Source organism: Colossoma macropomum, unplaced genomic scaffold (genome assembly GCF_904425465.1).
Source record: "Colossoma macropomum unplaced genomic scaffold, Colossoma_macropomum, whole genome shotgun sequence".
Lineage (NCBI taxonomy): Eukaryota > Metazoa > Chordata > Actinopteri > Characiformes > Serrasalmidae > Colossoma > Colossoma macropomum.
The window spans coordinates 4,908,773-4,932,999 of NW_023494788.1; the positions used below are offsets into that span (position 1 = coordinate 4,908,773).

Here is a 24,227-nt window from a genome sequence, read left to right on the forward strand (position 1 = left end):
AAGTGTCAGCTCCTCGTCTCAGAGACCATTAAAATGCACTCGTTCACCTCCAGCAGATGAGTAATGTCTCACCATGTCGCCTATTTGTTGACTGGGGTTACAGATTTAATTCAGTTGTTTGCTAGCTTTGTTGAGTTTATTTATATTTAAGTCTGGCACATGCATATCTACCTATGCCTTTTGAGGTTCCTCTGGGAGTTACTGATTGACAGCTCTGATACATACGATTCACCAATAACGTTGCAAAAAAAAGAAATTAGATCAGAACAGGGATGTGTGATTGGAGAGGATGGAGGAAGCGAGAGTTTCCGTGTCAAAATATTTCAAGGAATGTGGTCACATTGTGTGCTGAGTGGGAGGGGGGCTTCTTCCCCCTTTGAGCAGACAACCTAGAGCTCCACACACATCAGCAGGAAACTCTGACCATTTTATCAATTTTAGCTATTAAATCCTCCCCCTTTAGGATTACAGCAAACTTCTGGCCATTTTTGTAATTGTCAGGGTCTTGTGTGTGTATTTTGAGCCTAAACGTGTATTTTCTGATGACCTGATTTGAGAAAAAAACTGTTTTGTCTCAGGTTTATTCAGGGCAGCTACCCCGTCTTTCTGCACCAGCTGCAGGTGTTGCCCAGAAAGATGGGGCCAGGGGGCGAAGCAGTTGACGCAAGACTAAGGCCCAATCCCATTTCTTATTTTTACCCCTACCCCTTGTTTTCGAGTGTCACCTTGTCCTTTGGTACTGAGTTACAGGGTAGTGATTGAAATCGTCCCTCTGAAATGGGACCCTCAAATAAAAAAGAGCATTAACAGCTACTAGCGCTGCTCTGTAGGCAACCCTGCCAGTCTGCAGTGACAGCAGAGGAGGGTAAAGTTCAGCTCCTCACTGCTGGGCTTTAGTTACATTTAGGGAATCATATGCCTTTAAAGAGGGGGGCAATTATTTATTATCACCCACCCCTAATTCTTCTGTGATATGAAGCTGAAGTCAGATATTCGCCAGCTTCTTGTTTTAATTGTCTCATTCCACCTTAAATGGTGCCTCTGAAAAACCTCTGTTTGAAGGGCCATGTAGCCCTAACACTTCACCCTACCCCTCTATCTCAACAAAAACCAGGACACCCTACCCCTAGGCGTGAATGCACAAAACAGAGGGGTAAGGGCTAAGTGCTGAGGGCGAGGGGTGAAATGGGATTGGGCCTTAAGCAGACAGGAAGTGTACCCCTTTTTCACCCTTGAATAGGCATGCACCATTTTAATTTACCTTATATGTACATTTGATTTGATTTACCTTATATGTACATTTTCATGTATATGTACAATATTTCATGACATGAAAGTAAACTTTGTTTCGCATATGGTGAGCAACGACCTCAACCCTGGATTTTCTGTCTCATGATGGTGCATCAGTTCTTACCAGGATTCAGTGTCATGGCAACTTCTGCTGCTCCGAGGGAGGTTTCAGGATTACAGATAGTAAACAGCTCAGTGCCTGCCTTCTAATGGAGGTGGTCTTTGTCACTCTCTTCCTGTTTGTTTGTTGTATAATACACAAACAGCATTTAGCATTAAAACAAATGTCACAGCAACCACTTAGCTACCTCTCGCACCATCAATCACGTGAAAAATACTGCTTTTCAGGGAATAAATTATACTACACAAATATGAAGAACATGATGTAGTACTAAGCTGAAAGCACTAATGTGGTGGCAGGTGACAGCATTGCGTTTTGCCAGTATAAATGCTTAACTCGCTATGTATTTATGTAGCAGCATGTCTTTTTCCTTAGCTGCTCAGTGTTTCACTTAATTGGTGTCATTCAACGTCATTCTTTTCATGCTTTCAGAGATTATTCAGAGTTTGAGTATCTAAACCTGGTTAACAGAGAAAATGGGTTGCTACTGTCATAGAACGAGTTAACCATGGTCACATGTGAAAGTTGGACAGGAAACCTGTTTTTAAAGAGCCAGTGTACTGTCTCTTTATCTCTTTATCCTTTAGAATTAAACAGGCTGCTGTTGTTACTGTGCTTTTAAGATTAATTGATATATATATTATATGGCTGGGACTAAAGTACTGTAGGCTGAATAGACAGATATATGTAAATGTCACATATATAAATAGATTTAAATATAGTCCATATATATACACATATATAAATAAATATATATATATTTGGACTATATTTATTGGGAAGTGTAAGATATATTTTGAAACTTTAACAGTGTTTACACACTGTATCAAACTTTTATTTTAAAAAGAAAATTCAGTTTCAGACATTTAAACCGAACCTTTTTTGAAATTTACCAATTTCTCTCAAATCTCATTCATATGTTTAAGGATTGTTACTGTGTTTCTGTTTCTGCAGATGAGGGGAAGTCAGACGTTTCGGACCGTCCTGCTGCAGCACCGACTGCTATGGAAGCTTCAAGAATTAGAATTCCATCCTCTCCCTCGCTGCTGGATGAGGAGGGGACGCCTCTCTCGCAGTCCCCCTCCGTACCGGCAGGGGCAGCGGTGAGCAGCAAAGAGCAGGCGGTGTATTCGTCAGTGCTGACCCTGCGGGCCGACTCAGACACACCGCCTCGGGCGCTGGTGCAGTCTCTGCCCTCCCCACCCGGCAACAGTGACAATCTCACCAATCACAAATCCCCGCAGGAGCCGTCCGCTGGAGCGCCACACGCTCCAACCCGAGTGGCCCAAACCAACAGTGCATTAAGCACCAGCTCAGGTACGCTCAGCTCAGGCTCAGGACGCTCGAGCCAGAAACTTATTTTGTGTTTAGGCTATTTTGTGATTTTGTGCTTAAAACGGTTTCTTTGCAGACGTTCTGCTGACATGATGTAGGCGCCACCACTGTTGTTGTCATCATCCTCATCCTCATGCTTCTCATCACCATCATCTTCATCCTTTTTGCAGTTATGTATGATCATCTTTACATTGATACATCATTGCAAGCCCATTGTGTCTTTTTAATGAAGGTTGTTTGATTTGTTGTCTTGCGTCCTCTTTCTGTCATTCCATCTTTTTTGTGTGCTCATTACACTCTGCTAGGGGTTGCCCGACTTCAGATTTTTTAAAGTTGACAGTTATGTGTTAAAAGTCACGTTAATGTCGAGTAATCGCTGATGACATCATGAATAAAACCACAGGAGAAGGGAATACTTTACAATCAGCAATTTAAAAAATTCCGACTTCTAAACAGCATTGCTAGCCTTCAGGGAACCGGAGATACGGAACCTGGAATCTTGCAAATTTGTATCCGACTTTGGCGCACCTTAGGTGGCCTTGCCGAGTCGCTCGCCCACGGTGGAGGTCCGGAGAGTGAGAGAAATTCAGATATCTTTATTGTACTCTTTGGGAAATCGGAGATGACATTATTCAGTGTCTGATCTTCGAAGCACTGTAGGTTGATGGAGGAATGTTAGAACGAAGCCAGAGTCAGTAGAGTGTGACATGCCCTTTCCAACGAGCCCTAGATCGCATAGCTAGCCTGCAGGAAACCAGAGATACGGACCCTGAAATCACCACACTCCTCACCTGGACATTTTCTCTGAGGTGCCCATTTTGTTAGTGTCATAATCATGTAATCAGAAACTGTTCAACATCAGGCTTAAAGCAACATCGCTGAGCAGTTAAGTCAACTAGACAAGTAGTCTGCGCAACCCCTACACTCTGCTCATATCCCCATTTTCTTGCCTTTAAAGTCACAATCATGGCTTTCTTTTTTTTTCCAATTTTTGCCTCTAGTTTAGTCATAACTAATTCCCACCCACTAGCTAGGTCACACGATGCTACCGAGTTGGGACGTGCTCGGGTACGCAAATACCCGATATTTGAGATGCCAGTATCCAAATACTGAAATCAGGATTCAGGTATCTGTTACATTTCATCATGGGAAGAAAATTAGAAGGTCAGCAACTGAGTGAAGTGTGACGGTTTTGGTCATATTTTGTGTAAGTAAATCATGGTATGTTTTGCTACATGGAAGCACATGAGCCTGAACATGAACGTGTTAAGGACATGGCTGATAAGGCAGGTGTAGTGCAGCTGTATCACTGACTAGACTAAGCACTCCAGCTAATCTTAGCTTAAGGGTGGGCAATGTGGCTTATTACTGTACAATATAACTTATTACTGTACAACTGTACATTGGAATAGTGCAATACTGCATATGTGTGTATTCAGAGTTGGTATATATATTTCTTTTTTATTCTTAGAAATATATATTTTTTTGTATTTAAATTCTATAAGGGGGCTACGCACTTCGGTTTTTTACTCACTTTCCACCTGTGTAAATGTGATGTGACAATAAATGAGATTTGATTTGATGACAATATTTATCATTATCATGATCACATAATGTCACAGTACGCTTTTCTGAGCATATTCTGGACATTCTCAGTACTTAGAAAATGCTGATCAACTGCATGATTCATTAAAGAAAGAACATAATTAGTCCTATTTCATTGGTTTTAATGCAGTGAAGTGTGTGAAATGTTAAATAAAAATCACTGTATTCATAGTTTTTGAATATTTGAGTTTTTCTGAAAATCAAGAAAATATCTTGAATGTTTTGAAGCTAGTACCATAAACTGAAAACATATTTCTCTGACAAACTACCACGTTTGCTCATTGTCCGTTTAGGAGAAAATACCTCATGTAGAAGTCGACAAGCCCTCATCAGCATCCAGCGTGATACCTGTTAACTCCGTTAGCTTGTACGTGTGTCAAATCCAATGTTTCTAAATATATTTCTCTATCTTTGTGATAATACAGCGCAGAAATATGCTTCAAACATTTCCTAAATCTTTAGAGTCGCCCTTTCCATTCCATCTTATCGCGAGATCGTACGTGACTCAGTTATGAGGAGTTATGAGGCTGTGAAGAGGGGCTGAGATACACGTCATCTGCTTCTCACTGTGTGTAATTGGTGGATTCTTGTGTCTCCGTTTTGTGTGAAACTGACTAAAGGACAGTCAGGAAATCACTAAGGACTGACCATCACGCCGGAAACCCTTCATTCTTCATTCAGTCGGCATCGGAGAAATGGTGTGCAGTGAGTTTGTAGCTGCTGAAGTTGCTGCAGCAGTTTTGAAAAGTAGTGGTAAACATATCAGAGCATTTTGATGTGAAGCATAAGAGTATCATGTTATATCCAAGTGCCTTTAAAGGAGAATTTAATAAGATATGCAAAAATCCCCAGAGGATTAAAAACTACTAAGCTTTCAAATTAAATATTTAAAATATTTGGATATTTCTCAACTTCTCAACCACTAGCCCACCCTTACTTTCATCACATCCTGTGGTTAATGATTTTAGAACCTGACTTACTTCACTTACGTTTTGCGGCGCCACAAGCAAATCAGTGTTATTTTCAAGTAAGATTTGTCATGTAATCATGTTCATTCTTTATATCACTCTGATGTGTGATCCAGCATTTTCTGCAGATATCAGTATGATTTTGATTCCAAGTATCAGATCAGTGCTGTCTCTAATTATTACTCATTATAGGTAAAAACAAGGGCTTTGACTCATTATAAGCAAAACAAGGGCTTTTGAATAGACGTCTGTTATTTTTGGACAAAAAAAGACCATTTAAAACCTCAAAATCCTCTGGTTGGTTGTTATTTCAGAGCCTATAAACTGACAGAATGCACTCAGTGCATTTTGGTTGCCAGGTGTTTAGAAATCCCTGATTGTGGCTATAATGTGCATCTCTCCCCAAAATTGTATTGGTAATGTTCCACATTTGTCTTCATTGTCTGTCACTGGTGTGTTGAGAAGAAAAAGTGTTTGGCTCTGCTGCATAATTACAGAAATGAAAAATGGTCACTTCTTGTTTTTGCAATGACTCATCAGGTCCATCTTTCACATTTTTCTGGATGGTGATAGAAAAATGCTACTATAAGAATTAAGAAAACTGTAGCATGTAGTCTAACATCTTAAATAAGTTTTGATCTTCCGCTTTGATTCATGCAAATGTTGTCTTTTTTCAGAAGAGGTTCTTCGTGACCTCCTCATGAACCCTGACCTTCCCACAGCTCCGGGTTCCTCCCTCGCAGTACCGGAGGAGATGGAACCTGCACGAACTGATCACGTGACCAGCCCTGCCTCCGCCTCCACTCTGGCATCCAACGGCACTGCAGGAAGGGCCGGGAACGACTCGGCCATCCCTCCTGCAAGCAGCAACCCTGACACTGTGACCAGCGACAGCCTCCAGCTCACCACAGTGACCACCACCACGGTCACGCCCTTAACTATGACTGCCACGACTGTGACTACGCCCACTACTGGTCCCGTGACCACAGAGGTTGCTGCTATGACAATACCGCCCACCACCATGGCCACCGAAATCACAACGCCCACCACAGAACCGCCCACTACGTCAACAACCACCACCACCACAACGACCACGACTACTACCACAACAACTACGACAACAGCTGCACCAACAACAACAACTACATTAGCAACTACGTCCACCAAAGTGACTCCTCAAAGCTCTACTGTAGCTACCTCTGGGAGCACCACCACTGAGCACAGCCCACCCACTGAGAGCTCACCTTCATCCTGCAACATCACTGAGAAGCTGTGGGTCCGTACTGGTGAGTCCAGTCGATCTGTCCTCTAACTAGCACTTTGAAATGATAGTTCTTTTACCTGTATGCAGGTTTGTATCCGTGAAAATGAATTTACTTTTGCTGTTCCATTTTAGTTTCATTCACATTTAGTTCCTAAGTTGCTGCTGTATTGACCTTTGCAATAACGGGGTCATTCTACAATTAGAGGCACATTTGATGTGCAGTGAGGGCATTCGTATTTTGTTCTTTCTACCATTTTAGACAAAACATGTTATATTACAACACGCTTTTTGCCTCCATTTAGTCGAGAAGAATGAAAATGTTTATGAATTCTCTGTTTTCTACTGTCCACTTTTCTAAATAGTAAATTTGCATTAAAAAAAACAATAAAAAGCATTGATTATATTATATGATTTATTTAAAAATAATATATACATATAGCCACTGTCAAAAAATATATACACTCACCGAGCACTTAATTAGGAACACTGTACTAACACTGAATATAGCCTCCAATTTCTCTTAAAACAGCCTCAATTCTTCTTGCCATGGATTCCACAAGATGTTGGAAACATTATTTTTAGGTCCATGTTGACATGATTACATCATGCACTTCCTGCAGTTTTTTCAGGTGCACTTTCATGCTGCAAATCCCCTGTTCTACCACATCCCAAAGGTGTTCTGTTGGATTCAAATCCAGGGACTGGAAAGGCCACTGAAGAACACTGAACTCAGTATCATGTTCATGAAACCAGTTTGAGACGACTTTTGTTTTGTGACGCATTATCATGCTTGAAGTAGCCATTAGAAGAATTGTGACTGTAAAGGGATGCATATCACTGCTGTCGGAAGCATTTTGGAGACTTATTATTATTATATTATATATTATTGTTATAATTAGTTGGTCAGTTATTTTATACCTTAACAATTAATGTGTGACTGGATGCTTTACAGTTCATACCAGGCCAAAAAATAATTCTGATAATTTGACTTTGGCCAAAAAATGAGCACAAACCACATAAAAACCAAGTGCTAGGAGATAAGCATTAACCTGCTGGTTACATCCCGTGTCTGTATCTCATCCAAGCCAGGTGGCACTGTTTAATGGTAGAGGAAGCACTGCAATACTGATATAGAAGGCTGAAATATTGACCAATCCTGTTATAGAAGGCTGAAATATTGACCAATCCTGTTAATGTAATCATAAATAGCTGATAAATTGCCATGTAAATAATGGAGACTGGCCATTGAATCGTATTTTTTTTATTGTATGCAGCTATTAACATACAGTACAAGCCTAAAGTGGCCAAATCGGCTGATTAGCTATCTTGCATCTTTTCTGTTGATACCTGCATTGCAATTAATATAATTGTGAACAGTTGATTATGTAATAATTGTAACAGGCCTAAGTGTGGATGTTTTTAATAAAGGTATTCATATAATCTATCCAAAGTAAATTGTCTTGGTCAGCAAAATAGTGGATGATCTTTAACCATGTCACGTCCTGTACTGCTTCGCTGTTGGTCACATCTCTCACTTTGGAGCTAAAGCATTTTGTTGTAGACCAAAAAAAAAAAAAAAAAAAAAAAGAAAATAAGAGAAGAATGTAGCCAAACTTCAGTTCCTATGCTGATACATGCTGGATGTAGTAAGACTACAGTTCTACTATAGTAGAAACGATACCTATGATATTGGACCTGGTATCCTGAGTCTGATCTACCTGAATCATTGCTCTTCACTTCCAGGCAACCATATTGCACATGTATGTTGGGAAAGTGGAGGGTATTCCAAGAACATTTTGGACTTATTGAGATCAGGGGCTGGTCACATAAACCCAGACAAGGCCACATAAGGTAGCTGGATAATCTACAGTAGCACAGTTTGCAAATTGGACGAGTGAACCAGACAGGTCTCATCTGAAATAGCTCAGACTGAAGATTAAGGACACACAGCTGCTAAACTTTGAACAAATACGGCCTTATTGATGATTTTTTTATGCCAGTAGCCTGAGCGGGATCATTAGACCAAACGAAAATATGTATTTGTTACTTTCTAATGACAGAATTAAAAAAAATAATAATTCTGATAATATGAAAAAAAGCCAGTAGCACCCATTTAGCATGATTCAAATCATCAAGTTTACATCAGCACACAGCTGCCTCAAACATAGCTGTTCAGGAATTTCATACAGAATTTTCCATGTGGTTACTAAGAGTGCAGTACAGTCTCTTTCTCTTATCTTGATGAATTTTTCATCATAGGCTATTTCATAACTGAAGAAAAGTGTAGCTCTAGCCATCTTGCCAAGGTCTACGCTGGTCTTACGTTTTGAGAAATCTTTTGCAGAAATGCCAAATGGCTGTCATTCCTCTGCTGCATTCATTACTTATTGGTGTTACTTTACCAAGCAACATGTCTTGAAATAGTTCTGTGCGGCTTCAGCACACAGCCTGCATTATGCTAATCAAGAACCATTGGCCGTCACTGCTTGCTGGCAGAGGTGGACTCTCATGTAGAATCTGTGTACTCGCTCACTGCCTGGGTGTATGAAAATGAACATAAATGGAAGAATTTTATCATTAGAATTTCTTTGGTGGTCGCTAGGGCTGGGAAATATCACTATCTATTGTTATCATGAGGAGTAGATATTTACTTAAAGAACATTAACCAACTGTGCGTTTCGAAGAGAGAGTAGTTAGTCCTGTTTATTTGGCTTTAGTGCAGCGCAGTATGAAAAATTTTGAATAAAGGTTTTTGATCGGTTTTTAATGTAGCACTGCTGGTGCTCTTCTGCTCTGATGTCTATTCCAACTTCTCAAACCTCAGAAAATTGAGATATTGTGGTGCATGTGGTGTATTGTGAAGATGTCTTCAAAGGGTCCATAACGTACACTTCTCTCGTATTCAATTTTATCTCCTTTGCATCCACTTATAACTTTTGTGCGGTTTTATGTACCAAAAATGGCCATAATTCATCTTTGCATGACCATTTTCCAACCCTTCTTTATCCCTTAGAACCCATGTGTCAAATGCATGGCCCGTGTGCCAAATCAGGCCTGTGGCACAATCCTATTCGGCCCGCAAAATTATTTAAATTTTCTGTTAATATTAGCCTATTTCACCATGAGCTGCACTACAGTTCCCAGCATGCACTGCAACGTATTGTGTGCTCCCACCCTCTCCCCAACAACGATCTATGGAACAGCAACAAAAAAAAAAAAAAAGTTCAAGTATTCAGTGCCTATTTTTTGCCATTGTTTTGGCATATTTTGAACACACAATGGCCAGTTGGGGTCATGCCAAAAAAAATAAATAAATAAAAACAGCTGGCCCACAGATTCGTTGAGATTTTTTAATATGGTCCTTTTAGTGGTTGAGTTTGACACCCACTGTCTTAGAACTAAACAGGCTGTTTGTTGTTACTATGCTTTTAAGACTGATATATGTAAATGAGCTCTGTTCTGATTGGCAGTCTTGTTTTGTGCCTTATTGAAAAAGGAGTCAGAACTGAGACACTGCTTATAACTTCAGTCTGAATGGGTGGGGCTTAACTGCTGTAGGCTGAATATGTGTATATATGTAAATGAGTTCTCATGACATCACAGAAACAGTAAGTTAAAAGCAGCTGTTTTTGCCACTTAGTTTCCTTATATAGACTGTGTGGACTGGGAAGTGAATGGCATGTTTTGAAATTTTAATGTTTACATACTACATCAAAACTCCTTTATTTAAAAAAAGGACCTTGATAAAGGTCCATTCCGACTAATTAATCCTGCCTAATATACAGAAGATTGAAGCTGAAATCTGGTATTTTTCATGTACATAAACATACAAAAACATTTACAAAATATAAAAGTGACATTTTTCTGGATTAGCATTATGGAGAAATACTGCAGTTATTTTTGTAGTTGCTGACATGGTTTTGATATCAGTCTGCATCCCTACACTGAAAAAAAAGAGTATTGTCCGGGTAAATATTAGTCCCCCAAGAGACAAACAATGTAAACGTTTCCTCAAAAATACAACATTGGTCTTAAGGTCCAATTGGATACCTTAAATGTGTTTTAAAGGTACACTTTCTCGGGGATCGAGCCATATTTGTACTCTTTCATAACTTTTTTTAAGTAGAAAAATAAAAAGCCTGGAGTCACGATGGGGTGTACGGAGTCAATCCAACTTAAAAATATGTAACTGCAATGAAATATGGTGCAATCTTTGGTGGGAGGATGTGAGAGGATTGACTGTCCAAGACCGAACAAGTAATGATCAGAGCAGAGCACACGGGTCATTCTCCATTTGGAGTGGGAATTCAGGTGGGTACGTTTTTTAAAAAAATCAGTTTATTTCATCCCAAAACTAAATAATCTTACTATGTCCATTAACATCTCCTGTTATCATATATGCAAAAAGGAGAGCTTAATTCCACACATTTACAGTCACTGGTGTTGTATGAATGTGGTGTAACACCAGTGACGGTGACTCCAGTGACTTCTGGTTAAAACTGAGGATTTTGTGAAACTGGATGACTTATTGGTGGTCAGGTGACCTTCTGCAGCTATTTAAAACCAGTAATAAAAATGATATACGGCATTATTTTGACAAAATTTTAATTACCCAGCCATTAAAGTGCATAATACCAGTGACACATAGAAGTTATGAGCTGCCTGATAAACAAAATTATGAATGAATTAATGAAATATAGTGAGCGAGTGTGACTCGTCCTCTCATGCCTTAAAGTGCTTCCTCTCTGATGAGCCTCGACCCAAAGAAGCAGTTTAATAGAGCGGAAAATACTGTGTTAAAATGTAACATCCTGATAACAGCAGTGACCAAAATATCTGGCAAATGATTTTTTTTAGAAAATACATATTTTTTTAATGTAGTTTAACGTTAATGATATAAAAAGTAAACATGAATCTGTTTTATACAAGTTCCTTAGTTAAACCTCCTAAAAATATTGTTTTATATTAAAAATGATTTCTCAAATGTTGAAAAGTGGTTTTGTGACAAGCTGTTTTACCATAAAACAGGATACAAAAAGAAAAATCAGAGAAATTGTAAGGGAAAAGTATTATTTAATCTTAGGTCAGCCGACTTTTGGAGCTGTGCCAAATATTTTAAGCATCTTGTGACATGGTTTCCCCTCCAAATGGAGAATGACCCGCGCGAGGTGGTTATGTAGAATCAGGCACTTTCTCTTTTCATTAGTTGTTTGGTACAGTACGCACACCCACCATCAGGGTTGCCAGGTTTACAGTTTTCACACCGAAATTGGGCTAGTTTGAAAATGCAACCAAAGGAGAAAATTATGAGGTTTCAGCTTCAGGTGGGTGGCTTTTGAGCTTTTTGAGTTTTTTTCAGGCCTGGTAATGCCGTGGGTCGTAGGGCACACTGAAAATAGATCTGTGGATTATGTTTAATAAGAAAAATAGGTATAACAAGCATGAGAGTTTATAATCTCCAGGGATCATCTTAATACTTGAAATAAAAAGATACAAATGAAATAAAAAGCAGCACTGCCCACTGCACTTCCAGAAGGAGAATTGCTAAGCTAACATAGTGGCATATCACTGCCAGTATGGAGGACCAGATTTGCCAAATTGAAAAATAAATAAAATTAAAAAATAAATGGCTCAGTAAATTAATCAATAAATAAAGAAAATAAAATAAAGTATGTTTTGCTTATTGTGATTGTAATTATACACGTTTCCTTTTTCTGCAGTTATATATTTCTCAATTTATTTATTTCTGTATTATTTATTTTGTTTTATTAATGCCATTTTTATATTTTTTTCCATATCTATATTTTTAACAATTGTTCGCTTTATTCATTGATTCATGTATTCATTTATTTATTTATTTATTCATCAGTTCATTTATTTATTTTTTCATTAATTCATTTATTTATTTCGGTATTTCTTTGTTCATATGATAATGAGGGGGCGTGTTTTTCACGTTCAGGCTTAGCAATCAAGACCAAGAGGAGAAGAGCTGTTTAAACTGTCCTTTTACCAACTTCATAAAGAACTGCACGGACAGACAAATCTGCCGATAAATAACTCTCGATGGCTTCCACAGGCAGCAGTGAGAAGTGTGTCCAAATGTCTGAGTGATCTGAAATTTGCCAAATTGAAATTTGAAAAAAACGATGAACCACCTCCTCCAGAGTTCTGAACACTACTGGTCGACCTCTGTATCAGCAGAGGCAGCAAAATGGAGCAAACTGTCCCCACAGCCTCCCCACGAAAGAGTAAATAATCCAGACCTGCATTTTCAGCCAGATCAGCCGAGACTCTCAGATCTCTGACTGTCTCCTGCTGTAAGCAGCCATTATTGTAATGTCTTGTCCTTAGTTACCACTGAGAGAGCAAGACATGTACAATCGATCTACAGAGTCTGACATCGATCAACTAATAGCAATATTAAGACGCTGTGACATCATTGACTGAAGCATAATAAAGAAACATAAATAACAAAAAAAATAAATACAAAAAATAGTGAGAAGGGGAAATTACTAAATAGACATATAAATAAATGCAGACATATTAATTTATATAAGTTTTTAATTATTAAAATATTAATTGTTATATATATTTATTTATTTATAGATTTATCAACATTATTCTTTGCAATTCTACTTCATATATTAATTTACTAACTAATTTATTTTTAATTTTATTTATTTTTCATTTTGGCAAATCTGGTCCTCCATATGCCAGAAGTGTTGCTAACATTGCTGTGATGTGTTATCATGCCTGATTTTCTGAATGTTGTGGGTAATTGCGTGTTAAAGGGTACAAAATGATAATTAAAGAACTAACATGTCCAGAGGCCCCAATAAATAATCTAGCATTCCATATAGTGAACAGCACCGAGTAGCTCATGTCTTATACACTAAATAAAGGTTCTGTGCTGGTACATTTTTTGTTTATCAAGGTACAAACAATGTAAATGTGCCCTCAAAAGTACAACAGTGATTTTAAGGTCCAACTGTGTACCTTAAATAAGTTTTTCCAGGTGAAAAATTCGTATTTTCATAACCGAAGGTTTTAAAACAGAACAATAAAATAAAAAGCCTGGAGACGAGACGGGGTGTGTGGAGACAATTCAACTTAGAGAATATAATTTCAATGGAATATTGTACAATTATGTTCCCTGACTAAAGGTACTGAGATGTACCCTTGAGGGTACCACCCCAGTGACAAGAGGGGTCCTGCCACAGTGACAGTTTAGTACCTTTAATTCTGACAGTGCAGCTTTCTTTAAGACAGAAGATGGCTGTTAGATAGCTGAGCGTTTGCCAGATACCACAACATAGCTCAGATTCTGAAAGGGGGAAATGATTGACCCTGATACAAACTGATGATAGCAGTTTTGCTGGTTATTGGTTGAACCCAGCATGCCCCTGAATTTTTTTAGAACTTGACAACTGGTTGCAATTATGTTCCCTGACTACAGGCACTGTAGACGTACCCTTGAGGGTATTACCACAGTGACAACGTTTGTTCAGTTTTTCTGAGAGTGTAGCTCCAGTATGTACCTTCTCAGGGCTGAGAGAAATGAGGTATAGAACTATGCACCTTCTGTAGACGCTCCCTTTCTTTACATGCCAAAAAAGCATATGTACACATTACATTTATATATACTTAGATGGATTTTAGCTGTGGATTTTTGCCTTGAGCACTGTGATGCTCGGGGCGCTTGATGAAACAGCAGCATCTCATCTCGCTGTATGCATGTGTGTGTGTGTGTGTGCTTTCTCCTCCCCCAGTTCTGTCCATCCAGATGAAGAGGAATCGTCTGGAAAAGCGGGATGAGGCAGAGCTTATCGAAGGGCCTGACTCTGGCGCTTCAGAGGGCCTTCAATGACTCCAGTGTCCGCATACAGGTGGGCATCACTGTAGCCTATACGTACCGGATAATGAACCAAATTGCCTTGCCTCGCTGTCTCCCCTGAGGAGCACGAATCCTCTAAATAAATATCAAAAATAATCTAACAGTTGTGTTGCTATTGGAAACTGTGTGGAGCATACATTATATGGCCAAAAGTTTGTAGACATCTGCTTATCCAACATTGTTTCTAAAATCAAGGGTGTTAATGGGGAATTTGCCCCCTTTGCTGCACTAACAGCCTCTAGTCATCTGGAAAGGCTTTACAATAGATAGTGGAACATTGCTGTGAGGATCTGATTGCAGCCACAAGAGCATTAGTGAGGTCAGGTACTGATGTTGGATGATTAGTTCTGGATCACAAATGCCACAATCCCAAAGGTACTGAATGGAGCTCCATCACTAATGGTTCCACTGCTCCACAGTCCAGTGCTGGGGGGCTTTGTACCCTTCTAGCCAGGTCATGGTACTCTGCTCCAGAGCATCCCATTGCTTTTTATGGAGATTAAACAAGCTGTTTCGGCAATGGGTGCAACTTAAAATAATGAAATTCACTAATTAAAAGGTATATTGTATTTTAAAATAGTTGAAGTTCTAAAATCTGATTGGCCACATTCAGTGTCCTTTTAAAATGCTCAGCACCCTCAACTCAATCCTGTATTAATGCCCAGTATAAAACTTACTGACAAACAAAAAATGATGTTGCCTGGCAACTATAGCCTACTTAGCTTGTTAGCTGACTACATTGCTTGGCCAGACAGTTCTTTATAGAAATTACTACTTGAACATTGGGATATTTTATTATATTAAATGATCAATTATTAAATTTGATCACAATTTTATAAAAGCAGCCCTCTTTATTCAACTGTGAACAAAATATGCTGCTCACGATCCCTCCCTTTCAAATATAGCAGCCTCTTACACAGCCAACAGTTGTCTGGATAGCGCTTCAAGTGTTGTCTGTCCGATAAGCGCTTGGATTTTTATCAGCCCTTGCATCTTGGGAATTGTAGTTTCACAGTGGAAAGAGTGGTGGGCGGTTTGTAGGCGGCAGTGTGGGAAGTGTTTGTATCATTGTGTGAGGAAAGTGTAGCACTCTGGAAGCAGTAGGGAATGGCTGGTCTTATGTGAGGCTGCAGTACAGACCCAGTGTCTTCTCCTCTCACATTTTTCAGATTAGCTTTCATTATGAATTCCATTACACTACACTGACTGGATCATCTCAATAAGAACCACCTTTTTTTAAATTATGTTATACATATGAGAGATTTGCCTTGGTGAGGGCAGATGTATGACATGTAGCATGCCAAACAGACAAGGCAAAATACACAGACATTGTTAAGAAATATTCAAAAGAAAATATTTGTTAATAGTCGCCAAAATCTGATCTTTTGGCTGATTTTTATTAGTCTTTATTTAAACCTGAAGCTCACAGCAGGGTAAGTAAACACATGAAAGACAGCATATTTCAGTGCTTACTACTAGCAATTATACCACAATTAGTCCACACTTCACAATATGATTGGCTGAGAGGCATTCTATGAGTGCCAACGTTTGCCTATAATGGCGGACAAATCTTTTTAAGTCTCACTCCACCTTATTTGCTTGTAACCTAGCAACAACAACTGGCTGTCAAAAAGGGAACTTACCTCCTGTAGTTGCCATTTTTGAGATACTTGGGCCCAATCCCATTTCTTATTTTTTCCCCTACCCCTTGTTTTCGAGTGTCACCTTTCGAGTGCCCTTTGGAACTGAGTTACAAAGGGTAGTGGTTGAAATCTTCCCCTATGAAATGGGACCCTCAAATAAAGAAGATCATTACTTCATTAACAGCTACTAGCGCTGCTCTGTAGGCGACCCTGCCAGTCTGCAGTGACAGCAGAGGAGGGTAAAGTTCAGCTCCTCGCTGAAGGGCTTTAGTTACGTTTAGGACATCATATGCCTTCAAAGTGGGGGGACAATTATTTATTGTCGCCCACCCTTAATTCTTCGGTCATATGAAGCTGAAATCAGCTATTCGTCAGCTTTTTGTTCGAATTTTCCCATTCCAGCTTAAATGGTGCAGCAGTTCTGACGCTTGAGACACCAGAATGTAACTGCTGCTCCATTTAAGGTGGAACGGGAAATGTAGCTAGCTAGCTACCGAGACATCAGTGTACTACTAGTGATTTTTATGCTTGTTATGAAGAAAACGACCATAATACATCAAAACTACACACACACACCATCTAAACCACTTATTCTTCTGGGTCACAGTGGGGTGCTGGAGCCTATCCCAGCTATCATTGGGCAGGTCACCAGTCCATCGCAGGGCAGACAGACAGACATACACATTCACACCTAGGGGCAATTTTAGCATGTCCAATTGGCCTGACTGCATGTTTTTGGACTGTGGGAGGAAACCCACACAGACACAGGGAGAACAGGCAAACTCCACACAGAAATGACCCTGGTCACCCAGCCGGGAATCGAACCCAGGCTATCTTTTCTGTGAGGCAACAGCGCTACCCACTGCGCCATGATGCCGCCTATCAAAGCTACATTAAATTAATATAATACAATGTTTATCATATATTTCTAACGGATAAAATACTCACATTTGTGGGTTTCTTTGCTTTTTTTGCTTTTTTATCATAGCACTCTGTTTGGAGTGTGCCTCTGAAAAACCTCAGTTTGGAGGACCATTTCGCCTTAACACTTCACCCTACCCCTTCATTTCAACTAAAATCGGGACACCCTACCCCTAGGCATGAATGCGCTAAACAGAGGGGTAGGGCTAAGTGGTAGGGGAAAGGGGTGAAATGAGATTGGACCACTGGATGCACCTTCAATACAATTCCTCTGCTTGTTTCCATGAGCTAATGGGTAACAGTTCGTATTGAATGACGCCGTGCTGTTGTTATTAGTGGTGATAAGGCAGTTTGTAAGGGTTAAACAGTGGAATCTGTTCAGAGCTGTCAGCGGTGGTGATCTGCCGGATGCTGAGTGAAGAGATAAACGGGCTGTTTAATGGTGAATGAGTCTGACTCTGAAGACGTTGTTATTATTACCGTGTATAGACAGTGTCGGTGCCTGTTCTACCCACCACAGTGACTCAACTGGAGAATTAGTACTGTCTGCTCTCTGAGAACTCTTCTGCTGGAGCTGTCTGTTTGTCTCTCTCTCTCTCGCCCACTCTCCCTCTCTCTCTCCCTCTCTCTCCCACTCTCTCTCTCTCTTTTTCTATCTTTGTCTGTTTTTAACTCCCCCTTCTGGATCTTTTTCTCTTCACCCTCTTATTTCTTTTTCTAATTTCTCTTCTATCTCTTTTTCTGTTTCTACCCCTTTCTTATGTATCTTCCTTTCCCTCCTTTTCTTCTTCTCTCTCCTTTCATTTCTCTTTTTCTCTTACTCTTTTTGTCTCTCTATTGCCCCTTCGCTCTTCTTTCCTTTCTCTCCTCTCTCTTTAATTCTTTTGCTCTCCATCCCTCTCTTTCTCTCCTCCTCTTCCTCTTTTTCTTTTTTCTCCCTCTTTCTATCTATCCTTGCTTCTACCCCTTTCCTTTTGTATCTCTCGTTCTTCCCCCTTCTCTATCCTTTTATTTCTCTTCAGTTCTTTCATTTGCTCCTTCTGTTGCTCTTTTGCCCCTTCCATTTGTATCTCTCTTTCTTTCTTTTCTCCCTCTCTATCTATTTCTTTATCTGCAGTTTTTTTACTCGCTCCATCTGTCGCTCTTTCGTCCCTCTCTCTCTCTCCTTTTTTTTTACCACCCTTTCCTCTCTCTTTTTCTGTCTCTCTATTTCTACCCCTTGCCTTTATTTCTTTCCCTCTTTTCCGCTTATTTCTCTCCATTTCAGTTTTTCTTACATTTTGTCTCTCTATTGCCCCTTCGCTCTTTTTCCTTTCTCTTCTCTCTCTTTAATTCTTTTGCTGTCCATCCCTCTCTTTCTCTCCTCCTCTTCCTCTCTTTTTCTTTTTTCTCCCTCTTTCTATCTATCCCTGCTTCTACCCCTTTTGTATGTCTCTTTCTTTTTCCCCTCTCTATCCTTTTCTTTCTCTTCAGTTTTTTTCACTCACTCCATCTGTCTCTCTTTCATCCCTTTCTCTCTCTCTCCTCCTCTCTCCCTGTCATATTCTACCCTCTTTTCCTTTCTCTTCACTTCTTTCTCTCCATCTCTCTTTTTCTCCCTGCCTCCTCTCTCCATCCCTCTCTTTCTCCTCTTTCCTATGTATGTTTTTATCTCTCTGTTTCTACCCTTTGCCTTTATCTCTTTCCTTCCTTTCCTCTTCTTTCTCTCCATTTCTCTCTTTTTCTCTTACTCTTTATGTCTCTCTATTGCCCGCTTCCTTCTTCTTTCCTTTCTCTGCTATCTCCTTAATTCTTTCGCTCTCCACTCCTCTCTTTCTCTCCCCTTCCTCTCTTCTTATTTTTCCCCCTCTTTCTATCTATCCCTGCTCTTACCACGTCTCTTTGTATCTCTCTTTCTTTTCCCCCTTTTCTTTCTTTTCAGTTCTCTCTTTTGTCCCTTCCTGTCTCTCCCTCTCTTCTTGTCTCTTCTACCCCTTCTCTCTGTTTCTACCCTTTGCCTTTACCCCGTCTCCTCAAACAGTACATGGTTTGTTGTGTTAGTACAGACTAAACCACTCGAAGCTCTGGTCCCTCTAAAGCGTTTGAGAGACTCTGACCCCCACTGTGTTAAAAACAATAAACTGATAAATCATGTACTCAACGCTTTTTACTCTCTGAGCAGAGATACAGTTTCATGGAGTGTTGTAAACAAACCCTCTGCCACACAGATTAAAAAGAGAGAGATGACCTGTTTCGTAATCGTGCTCTAGCAAATTATACATTCATCACGCATGCTGTGAAAAATTCATCCAGCCATCTAAACTCAGGCTGCATCACTGAGCTCCTGGGATTCTGCGTAAGAGAGATGCAAATGGTTTGACTGTGATTATTTAGGAAACAATTCAGTGAATCGTGAAATCTTGAATTTCAACTGAATTTGACTTTTCTGAATTTTTTTGGCTTTATACACATTGAATGTGACCTATTTGTAAACTGTTTACACAGCAGCGGAACACAGACAACAGTAGCAATACACCAGCTTTTTCAGACTGAGGGCCAGACTTATGTACCAGCACAGGCCCAATGCAAAATGCACCTTGACGCGACCCCAATATGTGCTCATAATGCGCCTGAAATTAAAGTTTGATAGCCCTGCCTACTGACTGCTCCCTTCTGAGTTCAGAGTTTAACAGAGGCAGTACCATAATGGAGCCGACAACAAACTGGAGACACAACAGAAAATGAAAGTTCAGTGATGAAGAGATAGCGGTGCTAATAAATGGTTTTAATCTTTCCCACCAAAACATTTTAGAGGGGGCATATTTTACTCCAGCTAAGAAAACAGCCGCATCACGGCCTCTTCTGAACTGCATCTTCTTGCATACCTGCATCTGGGGCCTTGAGAAACTTCTTAACCGTGAAATCTTGTTGTTTAGCCGTGAAATCTTGCTGTTTAGTCACCATAACAACTTCAGTTTGGACTGAATTTGGGACAGAAGCTATTACAGAAGAACAGGTCTTAAGTTCATCATCTTATCCATTAACATCCAGATAAGAAAACAGTTTTATAGAAGCAGCCAAACTAGACTAAATCTCCTAAATACTGTCCTAACTTTGAGGCAACCTCAGGGCTGCCTTAACTTCTGTTTTAACTGTTTGTTTCTATTGTTTTATGCAGTGACAGGCAGCATAGTTTACTGTAACTGGCATAATGACGTTACATTAATCTACATCACAAATGGCATTTTGACTTATGAGTTTTTCTAACAAGCATTTTAAAACCCCCAGATGCTGCAGACACAAGCTCCACCACACCTCTTATTACCTTTGTGTGTTAATGTTGATGAAAACTGGTCAGATTAAATATTACAGTGATGGTGGTGAATAATGAGGAGACAGAGCTGAACGTGTGGCTGTTACTAGGAGGAATAACGTTAGTGCGCTCGGCTAAAGTGTATGGGAAACTGAAACTGAAACTGAGAGCGGCGACGCTCTGATACACAGCACGAAACACTGACACAATATTCTTAACTTCAAGTTCATCACACTTCAGTTTGTTTGCCCCTTTTTTAGATCAGTAACAGTAGCTAACGTTAGCTGTCTGACTAACGAACTTGATTATTCCGATTACATGTTTATGTTTCAGCTGTGCGTGAATGGTCGGTTGCTAGGTAACAGACATGACAGTTGTTTGTTGTCTTCAATCAAGTAAGTTCAGATTTCCCTAACTGGAGACTGAAGATGCTGTAAGAAAAGTTTCCTAAATTAAGATAAGATTTGCTTCTGTGATACGAACTTGTCAAAAGTCCTATCTAGACCTGTCAGGTCTTAACTTAAAACAAAAAGATGTTTCTGTACGTTTCTGTAATACAGCCCAACATTTTATGAGAGTTTTTAAAATACAGAGTAAAATCAACACTAAACTGACCGCTGTCAGTTGCGCAAACTTTAGTAAATGTGCAGAATGTTTAATCAGCCACATATGTATAAAAAAGAGAAGCTCATTTTGCATTTTATGATACACATGGCCCAGGAACTGCGCACTTCAGCTCGTGCAGCAGTTTCTTGCATAACGGGCGGGCAGAATGTGCCTGATTTGCCCTTGAAGCTACCACAAAATGCTCAGTACACTGGGCCCTGAGAATTTCACTTTGGCCACAAAAATGAGCTCATTATTGAATATTATTATAATTGATTCCAACATTACAAAATCAATTCAGCTGAATCACCACCTCCAGATTGATGCACCATGATGCACTGCTGCGTTTTTACACTCCTACTCCATAACAATGAGCACTTGCCTCTCTCTCAGCTGGAGCGTGATGTCTGCACTCCGTCCAATGTAACTCTGGGATATTACGTCGTGAGTGAGAAGCTGGTGTACATGGCGGCTGCAGTGGTGGAGACTCTGACGGCCTACGGCTTCGACAAGCTCCTGAGTGACATCAGACAGCATGCCCCGGTGGTCCTGGCCGTTCCAGTTCCCGTAGCGACTTGGCTGCCCAATCCTGGCATCCACCTTCAGCTCAAAACAGGTGAGACTGACCTGAGCTTAAGTGCAGAATGAGGACTGTGACAAATGACCTACTACTGTATATGTTGAGCATGGAAAGATTAAAATATGTTATTTTATGTAATTTGTGTCTATCATTCTTATTCAAGCATAATTAGTTTTACCTAGAGACCATAGTTTCTGTAATGTCAGCGATTATTGACAGGATCTGTGATTTTAATCCAGTATGAATCTGCAGTGTGTGTAGTTTTACAGTCTGACGGTAATAATTGTGGAGTGATTTTAATCCAGTATGAATCTGCAGTGTGTGTAGTTTTACAGTCTGACGGTAATAATTGTGGAGTGATTTTAATCCAGTATGAATCTGCAGTGTGTGTAGTTTTACAGTCTGACGGTAATAATTGTGGAGTGATTTTAATCCAGTATGAATCGGCAGTGTGTGTAGTTTTTACAGTCTGACAGTAATAATTGTGTAGCGATTTTAATCCATATGAATCTGCAGTGTGTGTAGTTTTACAGTCTGGCAGTAATAATTATGGATTGATTTTAATCCAGTAAGAATCTGCAGTGTGTGTCGTTTTTCCTGTGGTGTAATGGTTATGTGAACATCATGACTATGAGCTGTCAATCCAGGTTGTCTGTGGAATTGATACAGATACCTGATTAGTCAGATCCCACTAGTCATATTACACAACCTCGTCTTTCGTTTTAGGCCTGGATATCTGTGCTGTATAAATGGCATTGTTGAATTTTAATCACCTTTGATCTGTTTGTAAATTTGCATTGACGCTTCTTTTAATGATTCTGGATCAGTTCTCAGGTTTGTGAGTCCAACAGACAACATCAAGTCTTGTAGTTTCATCCAGATGATGGAGCACCGTTTGGAGAACGTGTTCTCCGAAGCCCAGGAGAAAGTGGAGGACTCTTATGGGGCTCTTTCTGTTGAGGTGCCTAAATGTGTTATTTTATGGTTTGGCTGAAAACGGAGTATAGCCAGTGGCTTATTTTAAAGTGTCCTATCTATGATCTTCATGTCTGTTATTGTGTGTTATGTATGTGTGTGCAGATTCTGAACACCTTTCAGACGGGAAACTCTCTGACCGTGTCGTTGGTATATGTAGTGTGGAACGGCAGTATGGCACTGAACGGCACTATGGCTAGTGGCCTCATTAACCAGCTGACCGCTGAACTGGTCGGCTACTTCCTCTTCTTCCCCCCGATGCTCATTGCTGAACGTAAGTTCCACTACATTAAGCATTTATAAGGTGGTTTCTTATGCATAGATGAACCTTTAGTACCACCAAAATTTTGTAGTTTTATAGTGTAAATGGTGACATGACTGCTTTGCATTTCTTCAAAAGGAAGTTAGTAAAATTATAATAAGTATAATATAACTTATAACACAGATAGACGTACCATATCTGCTACATAAACCCTTTAAAGAGTCTATTTTTTTTAATAAGACTGTTCTGCCACATTTATATTATGCCAACAGGATATTTTAATATGTGAATGGTCACAGTTGTGATTGGTGGAATAATACAATGAGCCTGATAGTGTAATATATAGATAATATGTAATTACTTGATAAATCATTTAAAATAATTAATTACTCAGTAATTTTTCTAATGTTTATAAATTGTATAAATGCCATAAGTGATTACTATTTCAAGTTTAATTGCAAATTTTTTATGAGTAGCAAGTAAATAAATAATTAAAAAGTTGTTAATCTGTAGGTTTTTGTAAATTTGAGTTATTTTTATGTCACTAAGTAAATGTGTAATAATTCAAATGGTAGCATTTATTAATGCACATGTAACGATTATATAATTATTAATAATCGTTAACAAACTATGTAAATACAGATAATAATTAAGCTGCTCTTTATTAGGGCCTGTTATTATAAAGTTTATTTTTTTTAATGAAACAAAAGAGTGAGATTATACAAGGGGAAAAAAGATAGAAAGAAGGAATGAAACAAACTGTATTCATTGAAGGAAATTGTAGGGCATTGTAACAGCAATAAAAGGACCAGTGCAGAAACATGCATATTAAAATAAAACTATGAAAATGTACTAAACTTAACCTGAGACATAAACTACACTCTGGACTTAACTGGGCTCAAATACAGGTGAATATTTACATATGAAAACCTGTGGTATTTATAATGAGGTTTAGTCTGAAGCCTGACCCTAAGCCTCAGGACTGATCTTGCTCTGGAAAACTGGCCACAAGTATTTAAGAGCATTTTTTCTCCTCATAGCCATCTAGAAGCTCTCACTACTGTCTGAGAGTCCAAGCTTAGCTGTGCTTACTTAGTGAGGTGAGAACAATTCTTAAATTCACAGAAACACAGTAATAAGCGCTGACATTGTGCTTACTGCAGCACTGCTATTTATGGCTTCATGACATTGCTGTTATAACATCTACAGAATTACTGAAAACTTTCTTGAGAAAAAGCAGGTTCATCTTTTCACCTCAGCCTTCGCTTTTTCCGGCCGGTGGCGTTTGTGTCAAGGTACTTATGGAAATGTGAACAAAGAGGAAAAGAGCATCATCAGTCTTAGGGTTGTTCTCCTTGAGTAAGCATGTCCTCTCTCTCTGCTTCTCTCTTCCTCTGTCAGCCCTCGAGTACCACAACCTGAACACCTCGGTCGCCACCAGGGAGTACTGGGTAATCACAGGTAAATTACA

General features: G+C 39.4%; 1 protein-coding gene across 1 annotated transcript in view; it reads left to right on the plus strand.

The window, feature by feature from the left end:
- kiaa1549la (KIAA1549-like a) overlaps nt 1–24,227 on the plus strand; it is a 97,560-nt gene that overhangs the window by 31,895 nt on the left and 41,438 nt on the right. The window contains 8 exon segments of the mRNA XM_036568117.1: nt 2,366–2,728; nt 5,997–6,605; nt 14,353–14,387; nt 14,389–14,469; nt 21,333–21,555; nt 22,347–22,480; nt 22,600–22,768; nt 24,158–24,217. Of these exon segments, the coding sequence (XP_036424010.1) occupies nt 2,366–2,728; nt 5,997–6,605; nt 14,353–14,387; nt 14,389–14,469; nt 21,333–21,555; nt 22,347–22,480; nt 22,600–22,768; nt 24,158–24,217 (1,674 nt within the window).